Source organism: Cebus imitator, unplaced genomic scaffold, assembly GCF_001604975.1.
Source record: "Cebus imitator isolate Cc_AM_T3 unplaced genomic scaffold, Cebus_imitator-1.0 Scaffold30, whole genome shotgun sequence".
Lineage (NCBI taxonomy): Eukaryota > Metazoa > Chordata > Mammalia > Primates > Cebidae > Cebus > Cebus imitator.
Genome location: NW_016107345.1, coordinates 3,688,642 through 3,704,622, shown reverse-complemented (window position 1 = coordinate 3,704,622; position 15,981 = coordinate 3,688,642). Strand labels below are relative to the sequence as shown.

At 34.0% G+C, this 15,981-nt stretch overlaps 1 protein-coding gene and 1 non-coding gene across 8 annotated transcripts in view; both read left to right on the top strand.

Moving 5' to 3' along the window:
* The window catches only part of XRN1 (5'-3' exoribonuclease 1), a 126,331-nt gene that overhangs the window by 16,542 nt on the left and 93,808 nt on the right, over positions 1-15,981 (top strand). For 6 of the 7 annotated variants that reach the window (XM_017523759.1, XM_017523755.1, XM_017523757.1 and 3 more), the window contains exons 4-15: positions 479-588; positions 682-792; positions 2,362-2,444; positions 2,927-3,014; positions 3,099-3,267; positions 4,320-4,387; positions 4,696-4,833; positions 6,678-6,744; positions 6,948-7,053; positions 8,322-8,411; positions 11,300-11,456; positions 12,916-13,035. In XM_017523759.1, coding sequence (XP_017379248.1) covers positions 479-588; positions 682-792; positions 2,362-2,444; positions 2,927-3,014; positions 3,099-3,267; positions 4,320-4,387; positions 4,696-4,833; positions 6,678-6,744; positions 6,948-7,053; positions 8,322-8,411; positions 11,300-11,456; positions 12,916-13,035 — 1,307 coding nt within the window. The remainder of the gene's footprint in view (positions 1-478; positions 589-681; positions 793-2,361; positions 2,445-2,926; positions 3,015-3,098; positions 3,268-4,319; positions 4,388-4,695; positions 4,834-6,677; positions 6,745-6,947; positions 7,054-8,321; positions 8,412-11,299; positions 11,457-12,915; positions 13,036-15,981) is intronic. The other variant, XM_017523762.2, reaches the window with a different exon arrangement.
* LOC119470435 lies at positions 5,523-5,689 on the top strand. The gene has a single exon (XR_005199335.1). It is a non-coding gene; the product is annotated as a U1 spliceosomal RNA (small nuclear RNA).

Genomic DNA, 15,981 nt, shown 5'->3' with positions numbered 1-15,981 from the left:
GGTTCCAAATTAATAATAAGTTTCCAGAATAGTAATTTCAATAGTAATAATGGTTATTATTTATTATTATTGACAATCTGATTCAAGCTACAAACCTTAAAAAAAAAAAAAAAAAAACTTAAGAATCAGCAGAAGAAATAGAAGGTAGAGGTTCTTTAGAGAGTTCAAACTCTGTTCTTATATGAAAATTCCTGAAGCACAGTCCTGAGATATTAGTAAAATTCCTTGACTTTCCTTATGTGACACTGATTTTATATAGGGGGACTAGAGACATTAGAAATAGTTGTGATATTTACGAAGGAAAGGTCCAACATTACTTGTTTTTCAGAATAAGCCAGAAGGCTTTTGACCTTCTTTGGAGATCCTATACCTACCTAGCTATTCGCTGTGCGCTCAGATTCAGTCATGTGTTGTCACTGAGAGCTTACTGTTTTTATGTCTTTCTCAGATTAACCTTTTTAAAACTTACTATTTTTAGGAACTGAATTTATGGCCAGGTTACATGAACATCTGAAGTATTTTGTAAATATGAAAATTTCCACGGACAAGTCATGGCAAGGAGTTACCATCTACTTCTCAGGCCATGAGGTTATTATCTTTTTTTAGTTAAAGAGTTTTAAAATATTATTTAATATTCTCAAGCATACAATATTACTGTACTTTTAAAAACATTTTATTTAGACTCCCGGAGAAGGAGAGCATAAAATTATGGAATTTATCAGATCCGAGAAGGCAAAGCCAGATCACGATCCAAACACCAGACACTGTCTTTATGGTTTAGATGCCGACTTGGTAGGTATAATATTTATTATTAAAACCTTATGCATTGGTAGGTAAATATCAAAGAGATTTCATTTTATACAAGAAACTTACTGGCTGTGGCAACAAATATTGAAGACATAATGATTGCTGCTTCTGTCATTACCAAAGTTCTAAAAATCATTGGAAAATTAGCTTTTTAGCCATAGTTTATGACCAACAGATCTCTATAATTAGTCTACAGATGTGACTAATCCTAGTGCTGTGAATACTTTGCCAAAGTCAGAGAAGTGAGGCTGCCTTTTTACACTCAGACTTAATACAAGGTTTTTAATAACTCCTGATCTGAAAATGCCATGTTCCAAATACCTTTAATAGACTATTTTGGCCTTAACTTTTTATTATGCAAATTTTCAAGCATAAACAAAAATAGAAAAAGTAATATAATGAGCATCCTATGTCCTTCATTTAACTTAAATAATTCTAAATTTCTACCTGTAATCATCTGTCTCCTCTCTCTCCTACCCGCTCCCTCCCCCAGATTATTAAAGCAAATCCCAAACATTGTATCATTTAATTTATATATATTTCATAATGTTTCTCTAAAAGATTAGAGTGTTTTTTTAGAAAAGATACATAACTACAATGCCATCATCTCACCTAAAACAGAAATTAACAACTTTTTCTTAATATAGAAATAACCAGTTAGTATTATCATTTTCCTGATTGCCTCACAAACGTTTCATTTTTTTTATTGTTTGAATCAAGATTGAAATAAACAGTATGCAAGTACATGGCATTTGATTGATAGGTCTCAATAGACTGTTGACTTACTTTGAGTATTAAAATACTACATGAGAGGCCAGGCATAGTGGCACATGCCTGTCATCCCAGCTCTTTGGGAAGTTGAGGTGGCCGGATGATCTAAGGTCAGGAGCTCAAGACCAGCTTGGCCAAAATGGTGAAACCCTATCTCTACTAAAAAATACAAAAATTAGCCAGGCATGTTGTGGGGTACCTGTAATCCCAGCTACTCAGGAGGCTGAGGCAGGAGAATTACTTGAACCTGGGGGAAGGAGGTTGCAGTGAGCCAAGATTGTACCACTACACTCCAGCTTGGGTGACAGAGGGAGACTCCATCTCAAAAAAAAAAGGGAATACTGTTTGAAAAAATTAACTGAAAGTGCCCTTTTCCATTTTTTTCTGAGTTTTCATATAGTGGGGCTATCCTGGTATCCAAAAGAGTCCTGCATTCTTTGGTCACGGAAAAGCTGCTTCCTCTAATTTCTGACCCATTCCCCCACAGCAAGTAGAATCATGTGAAAACCAAGAGAAGATTTTTGGGATTTGAGAGAATAGGAAGAGGAGTGGAGATAGGAGGTAGGATAATGATTATGAAAGGCACGTGAGCTAAGGTGAATAAATTTTTCTTAGAAAAGTACACTTTATCTCATTCATAACCTACAAATAGATCATATTTTGATATTTGTCTGTTTAACCTAATTCTTTCTTATTTTTCCCTGTATAAGTGTTTTTTAATTGCTTTTGTGAACTCAACATTATAAAAAATGGGAGAAACATTTCTTAATCATTTTTCAACAGATTATGCTTGGATTAACAAGTCATGAGGCACATTTTTCTCTCTTAAGAGAAGAAGTTCGATTTGGTGGCAAAAAAACACAAAGGTAAATCATATAGCATATACGTTGGAAGAAAGAACAGAAACTAGGCATGGATAGTAATTCTTTAACAGATAACGTGATTTGTAAATACTTTCTCTTATTCCATACGTTGCCTTTTCATGATGTCTTTTCATGATAGTGTCCTTTGATGTATAAAAGTTTTTAATTTTGTTATAGTCCAATTCATCTATTTTTTAAAAGAGTTTTAAAGTTTTAACTTTTATGGTTAGATCTTTGATTCATTTCGAGTTAATGTTAGTGTGTGGTGTAACGTAAGGGTTCAGCTTCATTCTTTTGCATGTGGATATTTGCAATTGTATTTTTATCTTTGTTACCCTGAAACTTTCGTATAAATTGTATGCCTTAATTGCAAGGCATTTATCTGACTATCTTCTAATGATAATTTTGGCTTAAGTTTGGTACGTTTTTAAGGTGAGACCTTAAAAATACAATTCACTATATCTTGATCATCTGATTAATTACAGGGTATGTGCTCCAGAAGAAACCACATTTCACCTCCTACACTTGTCTTTAATGAGAGAGTATATTGACTATGAGTTTTCAGTATTAAAAGTAAGTATTAATAAAGCCATGAACTAGGGATTTCCATTGCAGAAATTTTCACTGGATTTGACTTTGTTCTCCATTTTACTGTAGGAAAAGATCACATTTAAATATGATATTGAAAGGATAATAGATGATTGGATTTTGATGGGGTTTCTTGTTGGTAATGATTTTATCCCTCATCTACCTCATTTACATATTAATCATGATGCACTGCCACTTCTTTATGGAACATATATCACCATCCTGCCAGAACTTGGGGGTAAGAAAAACTTAATAATCACTCAAGGATACTTTAATTTAGTGCCTCCTTACCCTAAAAATGTGACTTAGTTTAGTAGATTATTGCATGCACGGCTTAAGTAGAAAAACATTGAGGATTTATTTTGGTCTAAGGTGCTAACCTCCAAGGTTGTTATTTTCAGCGATTCACAAGGAAAGAAAGTACACAGAGTTAATGAACCTTACTTACTGACACCTAACTAATCTTTGCCTTTATTTTTTTTTCACTTTTTTCTTTTTGAGACAAGGTCTCACTGTCGCCCAGGCTAGAGTGCCTCGGCGACAGTGCAACCTCTGCCTGCTGAGTTCAAGCTATTCCTGTCCCTCAGCCTCCTGAGTAGCTGGGATTACAGGCGTGTGCCACCACACCCGGCTAAGTTCTATATTTTTAGTGGAGATGGGGTTTTACCATACTGACCAGGCTGGTCTCAAACTTCTGGCCTCAAGTGATTCCCGTACCTCAGCTTCCCAAAGTGCTGGGATTACAGGCTTGAGCCACCATACACAGCCTAATCTTTGCCTTTAATTCCTTAAGAAAGCCACCATACTTTACTGGTTTCACTTAACTCCTTTCATATTTAAGCATAGAAATTCAATTTCTTTAATGGATATACATCAGAATGTTTAATATGAATTATTTTTCAATGAAAACAGAAAATTGACAAACAGTGATGCTGAATAAAAGAGGCCACAGGGTAGCAGGCCATCAGTCCTTAAATTAACAAATCAAATTGAATGATCTATATAGATTATAGATCATATTTAATGTAATTAATTGTTACCAAATGTTGTTGGAGTATTATTCTGTGAACCTTGAATTTCTTGTACTTGGCTTTGGTACTTGAATGTTGCATATTTATAGTAGCATAAAATTCATAGAAACTAGGGCCAGTTTGTATATAGTCCAACACTGTTTGTTCTTGATTACTACAGTAGAACATGAACATTCAACATTTTGTAAAAAGAATTTTGTAGAATTGTTTAGAAAAAATGTCAGCTTTTAGTACAGATTTTAATTTTTGTTTCTCTTAGGTTATATTAATGAAAGTGGGCATCTCAACTTACCTAGATTTGAGAAATACCTTGTGAAGCTATCAGATGTAAGTAACTAGAAATTTTTGTTTTCCTGTCCCAGAGTAGCTATAAAAGGTCAGTCATGAATTATGTAATACCAGAAGAAAAGGGTTTTATAATTCTATTCCAGTTGCTGATTCAGTATGAATACTTTTACTAAATTAATTTTATTTTTATTTGTTTTCTATTTGTATTTTCACAGTAACACATGAGGTCCCCCATATATATAAAAGAATTTCCTATGCCCCAGTAGTAGTCACTGTTATAAGTTTGATTTGTATTCTTCTAGATATATTTAAATTATTTTTGAATAAATTTAAATATTTCTATACAGTTTGATCGGGAGCACTTCAGTGAAGTTTTTGTGGACCTAAAATGGTTTGAAAGCAAAGTTGGTAACAAGTACCTCAACGAAGCAGCAGGTGTGGCAGCAGAAGAAGCCAGGAACTACAAGGAAAAGAAAAAATTAAAGGTGTCTATTTTTTTAGGTATCCTTTCATTGTTTTAATTGTAAAGGCAAAAGTGATATTCTTTGTTTCTCATCTTACTTTTTATGATTTGGGATTGCCTCATTTTATTTCTCTTTCTTCCTCTCTATAGGCATTTAAGAAATTGGTTTGGTTTCTTTTTTTTTGTTAGCTTCTGTCATTTAAACCAGATTTTCAGTAATCAGTTTCTTATTTTTACTGTTGAAGAGGAATATTGTGTTTTATGTTAATAAACGTGGAAAACCTTTCTAAACATAAAAGCCCAGAAAATGAATTATCTTTTAAAAACAATTATTTAAAACATGTTAAAAACAATTATTTAAGGCCGGGTGCAGTAGCTCACACCTGTAATCCCAGCACCTTGGGAGGTGAAGGTGGGTGGATTATCTGAGGTCAGGAGTTTGAGACCAGCCTGGCCAGCATCTCTACTACTACTTCTTAACATCAAAACTCCCATCTCTACTAAAAATATAAAAATTAGCTGGGTGTAGTGGCACACACCTGTAATCCCAGCTGCTTCGGAGGCTGAGGCATAAGAATCACCTGAACCCAGGAGACAGAAGTTGCAGTGAGCCAAGATTGGGCCACTGCACTCCATCTTGGGTGATAGAGTGAGACTCTTGTCTCAAAAAAAAAAAAAAAAAAAAAAAACCACACGCACACACACACACAATTATTTAAAACCTGAAAAGGGAGATACCATGATCATGAGGTGGTTTTCCCAGAGTGAGGCTTTTCCATTGCACTGTGGATGGGCTGATGTCCTGCGATTTCACCAAGTGTGGGAAACTCAACTGCATGATTCATGGTAGAGGAGGACTGCATTCACGCTTTCCCCTGGCAATGTTTTTTTAATTAAAAAAAAAAAAAAAAGTTATTTTAAAACAATGGACTAGTTTTTAAAATGTGGATATTTATAGCCTTTAAAGATACGAGACATTAACTAGATCAGTGATTTTTTTCTCTAGAAATGATTTACATATAAAATACAATAATTTAAGTTAATAGTAATGGCAAAAACCACAGTTACTTTTGCACCAACCTAATAGCACAATATCTAGTAAATGTTACATGCCTAATTAGTGAATAATAGAATCAACTAGAACGTGTTAGTGCCCTGCAAATCATCTCTAATAATCTCCAAAGAATATCTTGTGTTAACTTGAAAGGTAAACCTCTTGTGAAAAATTCCTCAGCCTCTTCATAATTATTGGATTCTGTTGAGTTTCTTACTCTCCTTGCTGTACTGGCTCTGTTTAGGTTCAAACTTAATGACTCTTGCTCCAGGAGGGGCAACTATCCTTATTTTCTCTAGTGTAGTCCTTCTTGATACTTAGCTCTTCCTCACTGGAACTTGGCAGCAGTCAGTCTGCATTCTACTGTTTTGTTGTTGTTTGTTTGTTTGTTTCTAGGAAAACAGGCTCTGCAACTTTTTGGGAACCTGTACACACAAAACTTACCTGTCAGTAATCCCTGGCTCCCCTGATAGTTGTCAGGATAGTATGCAGCTAACATTAGAGACGCTGTGCAGGAATAGCCCAGACATAGGAAGTTGGTAGAGGTCATAGGTTGGATGAAGGAAAGGAAATGCAGATAAAGGAGTACGAAGAACTAACGAGAGTCATTGGCAGTCGTCAGGAAGTCAGAGAATAGAGGAGAGAAAGGATTGAGATCACAAGGGAGGAAAAACAGATGGGCAGGATATGAAGGCTGTTATAACCATGGAAGAACTATGGGAAGAAAAGCAAATGGGTGCATGAAAAAGAAATGACATCTCACTTTGAAATGTGTATCTTACCATTCATTTATGTTGATTTACAATTTATAGGGCCAGGAAAATTCTCTGTGTTGGGCTGCTTTAGACAAAAATGAAGGCGAAATGGTAACTTCTAAGGGTAAGTACAAAGTATGTGTTTTGATATGTTACTACTTTGACAGGATAATGTTATACCTTTCCTTTATTAGTATTAATTTTGGGCGGAACAGATTTTTGTGATAGCTTATAAGCATCAACTTGGATATGCATTTATCAAATCATTAGGTGGAAAAACAGGATATTCATAATTGTCAGTCACTATCTTTCTGGCTTTTTTCCCAGATAATTTAGAAGATGAGACTGAAGATGATGACCTATTTGAAACTGAGTTTAGACAATATAAGAGAACATATTACATGACGAAGATGGGGGTTGATGTAGTATCTGAGTACGTTTTTGCCAATGCATTTATTTTAAAATAAAAAAATTCAGATTTTGCAGTTCTTCAGAAAACAGCATAATTTTGATAAAGCAGTGGGAGAAAAAGGATTTTTTGGTTTCATGAATTATTGTAGATGTTTCAACTAGTCTGGTTTGGGAAAGGATTGTATTAATTCTGACTTGTATTATATTCCTGTGAAAAAATTGCTAAAGAGAAAATGATCCTTATTTATAAGGAAGTTTATTACAAAGTTGTTTATAATAGTAAAAAATTATAAATGATCTAAATGTCCAGCATGAAGGTTCGTCATAATTGGCCACGACCCCATCATTGCAGTCACTATCTCTGTCACCTCTTCCATCTCCAGAATCTGCAGAACTGTAACTGGTACTTGCAGAAAGTTCATAACAATTTCAAAAGATGCTTATAGTATATTATTAAGTACAAATTGTAAAGGCAGGACATAAAATCATGTATACAGTATGCTCTCATTAACACTTAAAAAAACCTAGATGTTGAAGAAAGATTGAAAGAAACACTACAAAATGTAAAAGTGATGGCTATAAGGTGAAAAAAATGCTTTTCTTCATTACCCAGGTTTTTACCCATGAGGAAATAGTTCTTTTATAATAAAAAAGCAATATTTTTCATGTTAAAAAAGTACCTCTCAGAAATATGTAGTTATGGAATTTCTACGTAAATACTTTGGCCTTTAGCCCAGGGCTCTGTTTTGGTTTTTGGTGACTTGAAGACTTATTTTACCCAAACTTAGAAGATGTCATTTGATTTTTGAGAAAGAAAGGATTCAAGGGAATATTGTTCACATATAGCACTTCTCAAAGTGTTCTAGCTGCTGGAACCAAATTTTAAGATCTTCCTGATTTGCTCCTTTTCTTCTCTCAGATATCATCCTATATAAAGAAGATTCCCATCCCTTTCTCTCATCTCACCCCCACTGTTTAAGAGAGTGGTGGTGTTGCTATGGAAAGCTTTATTGGGTAAATCTTCAAACTTTGGACCAAAGAAGTGGTACATTAACTGAATAAATATGAATAACAGGTTTATCTATTTTGATAGTTGGTTTAGGAAAACTATAATGTGACAGGGTGGAATTTTTGAAAATATTTTGGAGTTTTTAGGATTATAATTTTTGGCTATAAATAGCTAATTCATTGATTAAACTATCTGAGGTAAAATGTATCAGCAGATATCATGCTTAAAGACACTGCCCTGTCTTCAAAAAATATGTTATAATGAAAATATTCTATTTTCAGTGACTTTCTGGCTGATCAAGCTGCATGTTATGTTCAGGCAATACAGTGGATTTTGCACTATTACTATCATGGAGTTCAGTCCTGGAGCTGGTGAGAGAATAAAAACAAAAATAGTTTTGTATTTTCATAATGATTCATTCTACTAGAGTCTTATTTAGGGAGCACTTCCTTTTATTTCTACTTATAATTTTTTTTTTTCTTTTTTGAGATGGAGTCTCACTCTGTTGCTCAGGCTGCAGTGCAGTGGCATGATCTTGGCTCACTGCAGTCACCGCCTCCTGGGTTCAAGCAATTCTCCTGCCTCAGCCTCCTGAGTAGCTGGGATTACAGGCTTGTACCCCTATGGCTGGCTAATTTTTGTATTTTTAGTAGAGATGGGGTTTCGCCATGTTGGCCAGGCTGGTCTTGAACTTCTGACCTCAGGTGATCGCCCGCCTCAGCCTCCCAAAGTGCTAAGATTACAGGTGTGAGCCACTGTGCCTGCCTCTACTTATGGTAAGTTTTTAAAAGTACCATACAACCAAGTTTAAATGAAATTTAGGTAATCTCTTCTCCAGCCCTAGCAGATGGCTAATAATAAGAGGTCTTGGTTAATGCAATGATTTAATGTTCTCTATCAAGGTTAATCAAGTGTGACAAAGTCTTGATTATTGGGTTTGAGTGATGGTTATGTGAGGGTGTTCATTATATTCTCTTTACATTTTTTGTGTTTGCTAAAAAATTCTCTGTCAAGAATAATTATTGAAGTGGCTGGGTGCAGTAGCTCATGCCTGTAATCCCAGCACTTTGGGAGGCCAAAGTGGATAGATCACTTGAGGTCAGGAGTTTGAGACCAGCCTGGCCAACATGGTGAAACCCCATCTTTACTAAAAATACAAAAATTAGCTGGGCATGGTGGTGTGCCGCTGTAGTCCCAGCTACTTGGGAGGCTGAGGCAGGAGAATCACTTAAACCTGGGAGGTGGAGGCTGCAGTGAGCTGAGCCAAGATCGCGCCACTGCACTCCAGCGTGCTCAACAGAGCAAGATTCTGTGTCTCTCAGAAGAATGGGCTTATTTGTATGATGGGCTAGAAAGGTGAAGAAGAAAAAAGAGAGGAGTTATTTTCTTTCTCTTTCTTTCTTCTTTCTTTTTTTGTTTTCTTTTCTCTTTCCTTTCTTCCTTCTTTTCTTTCTCCGCTCCACTCCCCTCCCGTCCCCTCCCGTCCCCTCCCCTCGCCTCCTCACCCCTCCCCTCCCTTCCTTCCCCTCCCCTCCCTTCCTTCCCCTTGTCTATCTGTCTGTCTCGCTCTGTCACCCATGCTAGGGTGCATTGGTACAGTCTTGACTCACTGCTGCAACCTCCCTTTTCTTTCCTTCTTTCTTTCTTTCTTTCTTTCTTTCTTTCTTTCTTTCTTTCTTTCTTTCTTTCTCTCTCTCTCTCTCTCTCTTTCTTTCTTTCTTTCTTTCTTCTTTCTTTCTTTTCTTTCTTTCTTCTTTCCTTTCTTTTCTTTTCTTTCTTTTCTTTCTTGCTCTGTCTCTCTGTCTCACTCTGTCACCCATGCTAGGGTGCACTGGTACAGTCATGACTGACTGCTGCAACCTCCCCTTCCTGGGTTCAAGTGATTATCGTGCCTCAGCCTCCTGATTATTTGCTTTTACTGGAAATGGTAATACTTTTATTTCTCTCGGATTCGTATTCTAGCAAATCCTGTCTGCATTTTCAAACCATCCACCAAAGTAGGAAAATAAAAAGCCAAAAAATGATACAGTAAATACTAGAGACTTTTAGATGATAACACAACTCTGTTTGATTTGGTTTTGTTCAGAGCACCTCTGCTGGGCTCTGTTTCAGAGTGCCATCCAGCAATACAAACCCATGCAAAGTAACGTGACATTAATTATTTTTGAAAAAAGTTTTATAATCACCTGATTCTCAGGGCCTCTCTGAGGAGCAATCTCATGAAGAAAATCCTTGATTTGCCATTTTTAAAATAGAGTGAATGTAAATTATTCCTGTTGTAACTTACATTAAGGCCAAGCACATAAAAAGTACGCTCTCATATAATCTTCACAACTATTTAAAAGTAAACATTGTTTTCTCCCTTTTACAGATGAAGAAATTGAGGCTCTGAAAGGTTAAGAAAGATTAGGTAATCTTTCTAAAGATTATACACCCAAGCAAGAGTCAAGTCAAAGTCTATCTTATTCCAGTCTATACATTTTCTATTCTACATGGCGTTTAGCCTCCTAAACTTCCTCATTTTTTGGAAATGTATGCCATAATTATGGAATATAAAAACATTTTAATTTTTTTGGTGTCCTGAGTCAAACATTAGGAGCATACTGAAATTTTTGAAAATTGTTGTTCAAAGCATTATAAAATATTTATGCCTGTAACTAAGATGAGAAGGTAATAAAAACAAAAACATAGTACATCTGATTGATACACGGCTTCCTCCTTAACACAAATAAAAAATAAGCATACTTATTCAAAGTTAAACGTTCTTAGATCTGACTGGTAATAGCTAGATAAGCTCAGACTCACTTTTCTTCCTCTCCTTGTTAAGCTTTTACCAGAACGTTCAACTGTTCCCAGCCTCTTGCTTAAATGATCCATGCTCAAGTGACCAAACTGAAAGTCTTCTGAGTACCTCATATCTGGTTCAACTTCTTGATTGGAAGATTCACAATCAACATTTTGAAAATTAAAAGAAACATAACATTATATGTGTTTTTCAATTACCTGATTCATTCCAATTTCAGAAATGTGAAACCACACTTTAAAAATTCAGGAAATATAACATTTGTTGCCATTGGATGACCTATATTTTCCATCAATACTAGTTTCTTATATTCAAATGGTAGAATTATGGGTGGTACTAATTTTTAAAAATTATTTTTATATGTTGTGAAAAATAAAATATGGGGAAAAGTATATGCTTAGTATTAACCTATTTCATAAAGATGCCAGTTGTTTAAAACTCAGTTTTGTTTTATAGGTACTATCCTTACCATTATGCACCTTTTCTATCTGATATACGCAACATCAGTACACTCAGAATCCATTTTGAACTAGGAAAACCTTTTAAGCCTTTTGAACAGCTTCTTGCTGTACTTCCAGCAGCTAGCAAAAATTTACTTCCTACATGCTACCAGGTGGGTTTTAGAATTAAATGTTTTTATGTCCTTTTTGATATTTAGGAGCTCTTCCTCCAAACCTAGAAACAGTAATACTCAAATTTATTTGGTAGCTGAATATTTATTTTCAGTTTAAAACCATAACATTTCTTTAGCAAGTCCCTGAAAAGTAATTCCTTGATTTAAAGTCAGCTTTGTTTTAAAGATGCAAATAAATTCCATAAACCATTCAGAGCCTGGTTTCATTTTCAGCACCTTTAAACACGTTTTCAATTTGTCCCCACACTGAAGAAAGTAGACTAAAACAGACAAAATCTGAAGCTATCTACTTTGTCCAAAATTTACAGATTCATTCCTCTTCCCTTTACGCTCTACCTTTTGGAATAGGGATGGTTCTAATAAGTCATTTATCCCAACAGCAGTACTACCTCAGTATATATTTATATTTAAACACTTATCAAATTGTGAAATAAAAAGCTTTCTTTGGTAAACATATTTCATGTAACAGGAGGAAAATATTTCAGGGGTAATAAGGTTACCAAAATTACACTAAGCTTACTAAGGTGATTCTGAAGTTACACTTTGTGTCGTTTATTTGAGGGTAACAATCTATTCTTTTAATTCCATGGTTTGGTCAGGAATTGGAGTAGACACACACACACACCCTTTACTTCTTTAGCAGTGTCAGACTCCCTTCTGCATCTTTTTGAACCTTAGCCTCTCCTTGATCCTGGCTTCCCTTTCTTCATAAGTTTCTTTGATTCTTTTTTCCCTGCCTTCAGATACAATATGCTTTAATACTCAACCACTCTGGACCAGCATGACCATGCAAGTGTTTTATAGTGTGTTTTATTGCACAGTGCCCATGCCATATTGGTTATTTTAAATATTTTGAGTATTACTCTAAGAATATACTGCATTCTTTCCTTATGCTTTATTTGCCTACCTCTGTTACAAAGTCATAGAAACATGTTATTGACTATTTCTCTTTGATATTAGTGGTGTAGTAGTTCTTGGGTTTTAGGATACTTTTTAAACTATCTTGGGTGACAGTTGATATCTTACTTAATAGATTCAATTCATCAGATATGAAAGTAAATTGTTAATTTCAGGCTAAAAATAGAGGACTACTAGAAGCCTTTTAGATGAACTGAAATGAAGTCTGAATAGAAAAAAAAAATTAGTTATATGTCTTGTAGAGTGAAAAAAACAATAAAAAATTTTAAATGAATATTGAGAGGCTGATTTTGCTGCATAACTCAGTAAAATATATAATCAACGAGTGGCAGTGAAATTAGAATTCTTGTAGTTGAAAATCAAAATATAGCAAGTATATTGTGACTTATCTAAAATATAAAAAATTAATTTGCTTTGCTTAGAAATTTTAAACTAACATGAGGAAACATAAATACATTAACAAAAAGCTATATTGATAATAGTTCTTATATTTCTATTATACTATTTTATATTTTCACAGCATTTGATGACCAGTGAAGACTCACCAATTATAGAATATTACCCACCTGATTTTAAAACTGACCTAAATGGGAAACAACAGGAATGGGAAGCTGTGGTGTTAATCCCTTTTATTGATGAGGTCGGTATATGAAGTAATCATTATATACATATACATTCTTAATCAGAGATTATTTCACATAAGTTAATGAGCAATGAATTTTAATCACCATTTATGTTTTGTTAATGAAATTTAGCTACCCTCTTCATTATGTGCATAAAAGCTTGTAGGTATGCTAATTATAATAAGACTAAAGTGGTTTTAATATTATTAGACAAAGTAGTCTTCAGAACAAGGAGTATCATTACCAGAGATAAAGAGATATTTTATACAGATAAAAGAGTCAGTTCAGTTCAAGGAGACAGAAAAATCCTAAATATATTGCACCTAATAAAACAGCCTAAAATACAAAAAGCAAAAATTATCAGAATTATAGCTGGAAATTTCAACCCTTTGCACAAGAGGACAAAAAATCAGTAAGGATAAAGAAGATTTGAATAATGCTATAAACCTACTTATAGAATCAAATTATAAATAGTAACAAAGATCTGGGAACTCCTTATATGTTTTGAGAGTGAATAGCACACTTCTAAATAACCTGTGATGAAAGAAGAAATTAAAAGAGAAATTAGAAAATATTTTGATCTGAATGATAATTAAAATACAGTATATCATAATCGGGGCTGAGTGTGGTGGCACACACCTGTAATCCCAACACTTCGAGAGGCCACAATGGGAGGAATGCTTTTTTTTCCCCTAGGAAAGAAAAAAAAGGATCCATGGTCAGTATGATATGACTAAGGCAGGGCTTAAACGGATATTTAAGGTTCTAGATTATGCTAAACAAGAAAAAGATTTAAAATAAATTACCTAAGCTTCTGCCTTAAGAAGATAGAGAAAGAAGAGCCAATTAGACCCAAATTGAGCAGAATAAAGGAAATACAATAAAAGGAGCAGAAATCTACAGAAAATGAACAAACAATGAAGAAAAATTAATGACATCAAAAGTTGGTTCTTTGAAAAGATTAATAAAGTCAGTAAATCCTACCTAGACTGATCAAGAAAGTTAAATAAAAGGGGAGGAAGGCAGACATAAATTACCAATATTAGGAATGAAAGAGGAGATACTTTATAAATCCTACATATATAGTAAAGGGTAGTTAAGGAATGTGATCAAACTTTATGTCAACAAATTCAACAGCCTAGATGAAGTGAACATATTTCATCACAACTTAGCAAAACTCACAGAATATAAAAATCTGAATAGTCTTATATCTTCTAGCCCAGGTGTCTTCACTTGTGAATTCTAGCAAGCATTTAAGAAATAATGCCAATCTTATTTCAGAAACAAACTTTCAGAAACTTTCATGAACTTTCAGAAAATAGAAGAGGGGAAATTCCTCCAACATTTTATTAGACTAGCTTATTCCAGATACCCAAATTAGATGTGGCATTAAAAGAAATGAAAATTTTTGCATCCCCTAAAAGTAGATGCAAAAACTCCTAAGAAAATAACGTGAGATCAAATCTGGCAGGATGTAAGAAGGATAATAGTCATGACCAAATGGGATTTATTTGAGAAACAGAAAGTTAGTTTGCAATGTGATTTACCACAGTATCAATATTCAATATCCAGGTTTTTTTTTTTCACCTTCCACTATCTGACTAAGAATATTTTTTTCATCAACATCCAATTTTAATTTTTCAACAAACAGGGATAACAGGAAACTTCCTCAACCTTGTGATAAAGGCATATTAAAAATCTTACTGCAAACAACATACTTAATAATAAAAGAAGGACCATTTTTCTGTATAGTCAAGTATAGGACAAGATACCCATTCTAAGCACTTCTTTCTAACCTTTTACTAGGAGTCCAGTGTGTTAAGATGAACAAAATAAGTAAAATTGTTTTTATTTGCAGGTGTTTTTATTATTATCTGTGTGAAAATTCTAAGGAATCTTCAAAAGAGAAACTGTAATAAGTAACTTTAGCAAGGTTACAGAGTATGAGATCTGTACAAAAACTAATTCTTTTTCCATATACTAGCAACAAACCAATTGAAAATTCAAAATGTTTAAGAGGCTTAAAGATTCTGCTTAAAATAGCATTTAAAAATATAAAATACGCAGCTATAAACTTAACAACATATGTGCAAGCCCTCTACCCTGAAAAGTCTAAAGTATTAAGAGATAGAAAACTTAAATAAATGAAGGGATTATATCATGTTCATGGATTTGAAGACAACATTGTTAAGGTGTACATTCTTCAGTTTGATCTTTACACTCAATTCCAGTGAAAATCCCTGGCAAGTTTTTATGTAATTGAAAATACGATTCTAAAGTTTTTATAAGATTACAAGGAGGATAGCCAAAACAATCCATATAAAGAACAATGTTGGAGGATTTACATTATCTGCTTTCCAGACCTACCATGAAGCCACGTTAATCAAGACAGTGTGTTATTGGTATAGCAATAAGCAAATAGATAAAGTGGAGCAGAAAGAGTCTACCCAAATATATTTTTATGGAGTTAATTCATCTTCAGTTAAGGCACCAAAGCATTCAGTGAGTAAAGAAAGTGCTTTTCAAAAGCTGGTGCTGGAACAACTTGCTATATCTGTGAAAAAAAGTGAATCTTGACCCATACCTCACACCATATGCAAAACTTAATTCAAAATATGTTATAGATATAAATATATTAATAAAAGCTAAAACTATAAAACTTCTTGAAGCAAACTTAGAAGAAAATTTTGATCAAGACTCTGAAATCACTAACCATAAAAGAAAATAATTGAGAATATAAATTTCACCAAAATCAAAAAAATTTCCACTTATCAAAAGATGCTATTAAAAAAAGAATAGATAAGCCACAGAGTAGGAGAAAAAATATTTTGCAGAACATTCATGTGCATGGGACTGATATCCAGAGTATATAACCAACTCCTACAATTCAAGCTAAAGACACAGAACCCGGTTTTTTAAATGGGGAAAATATTTTTGAAGGGCCATTTCACAAAGCAAGATAT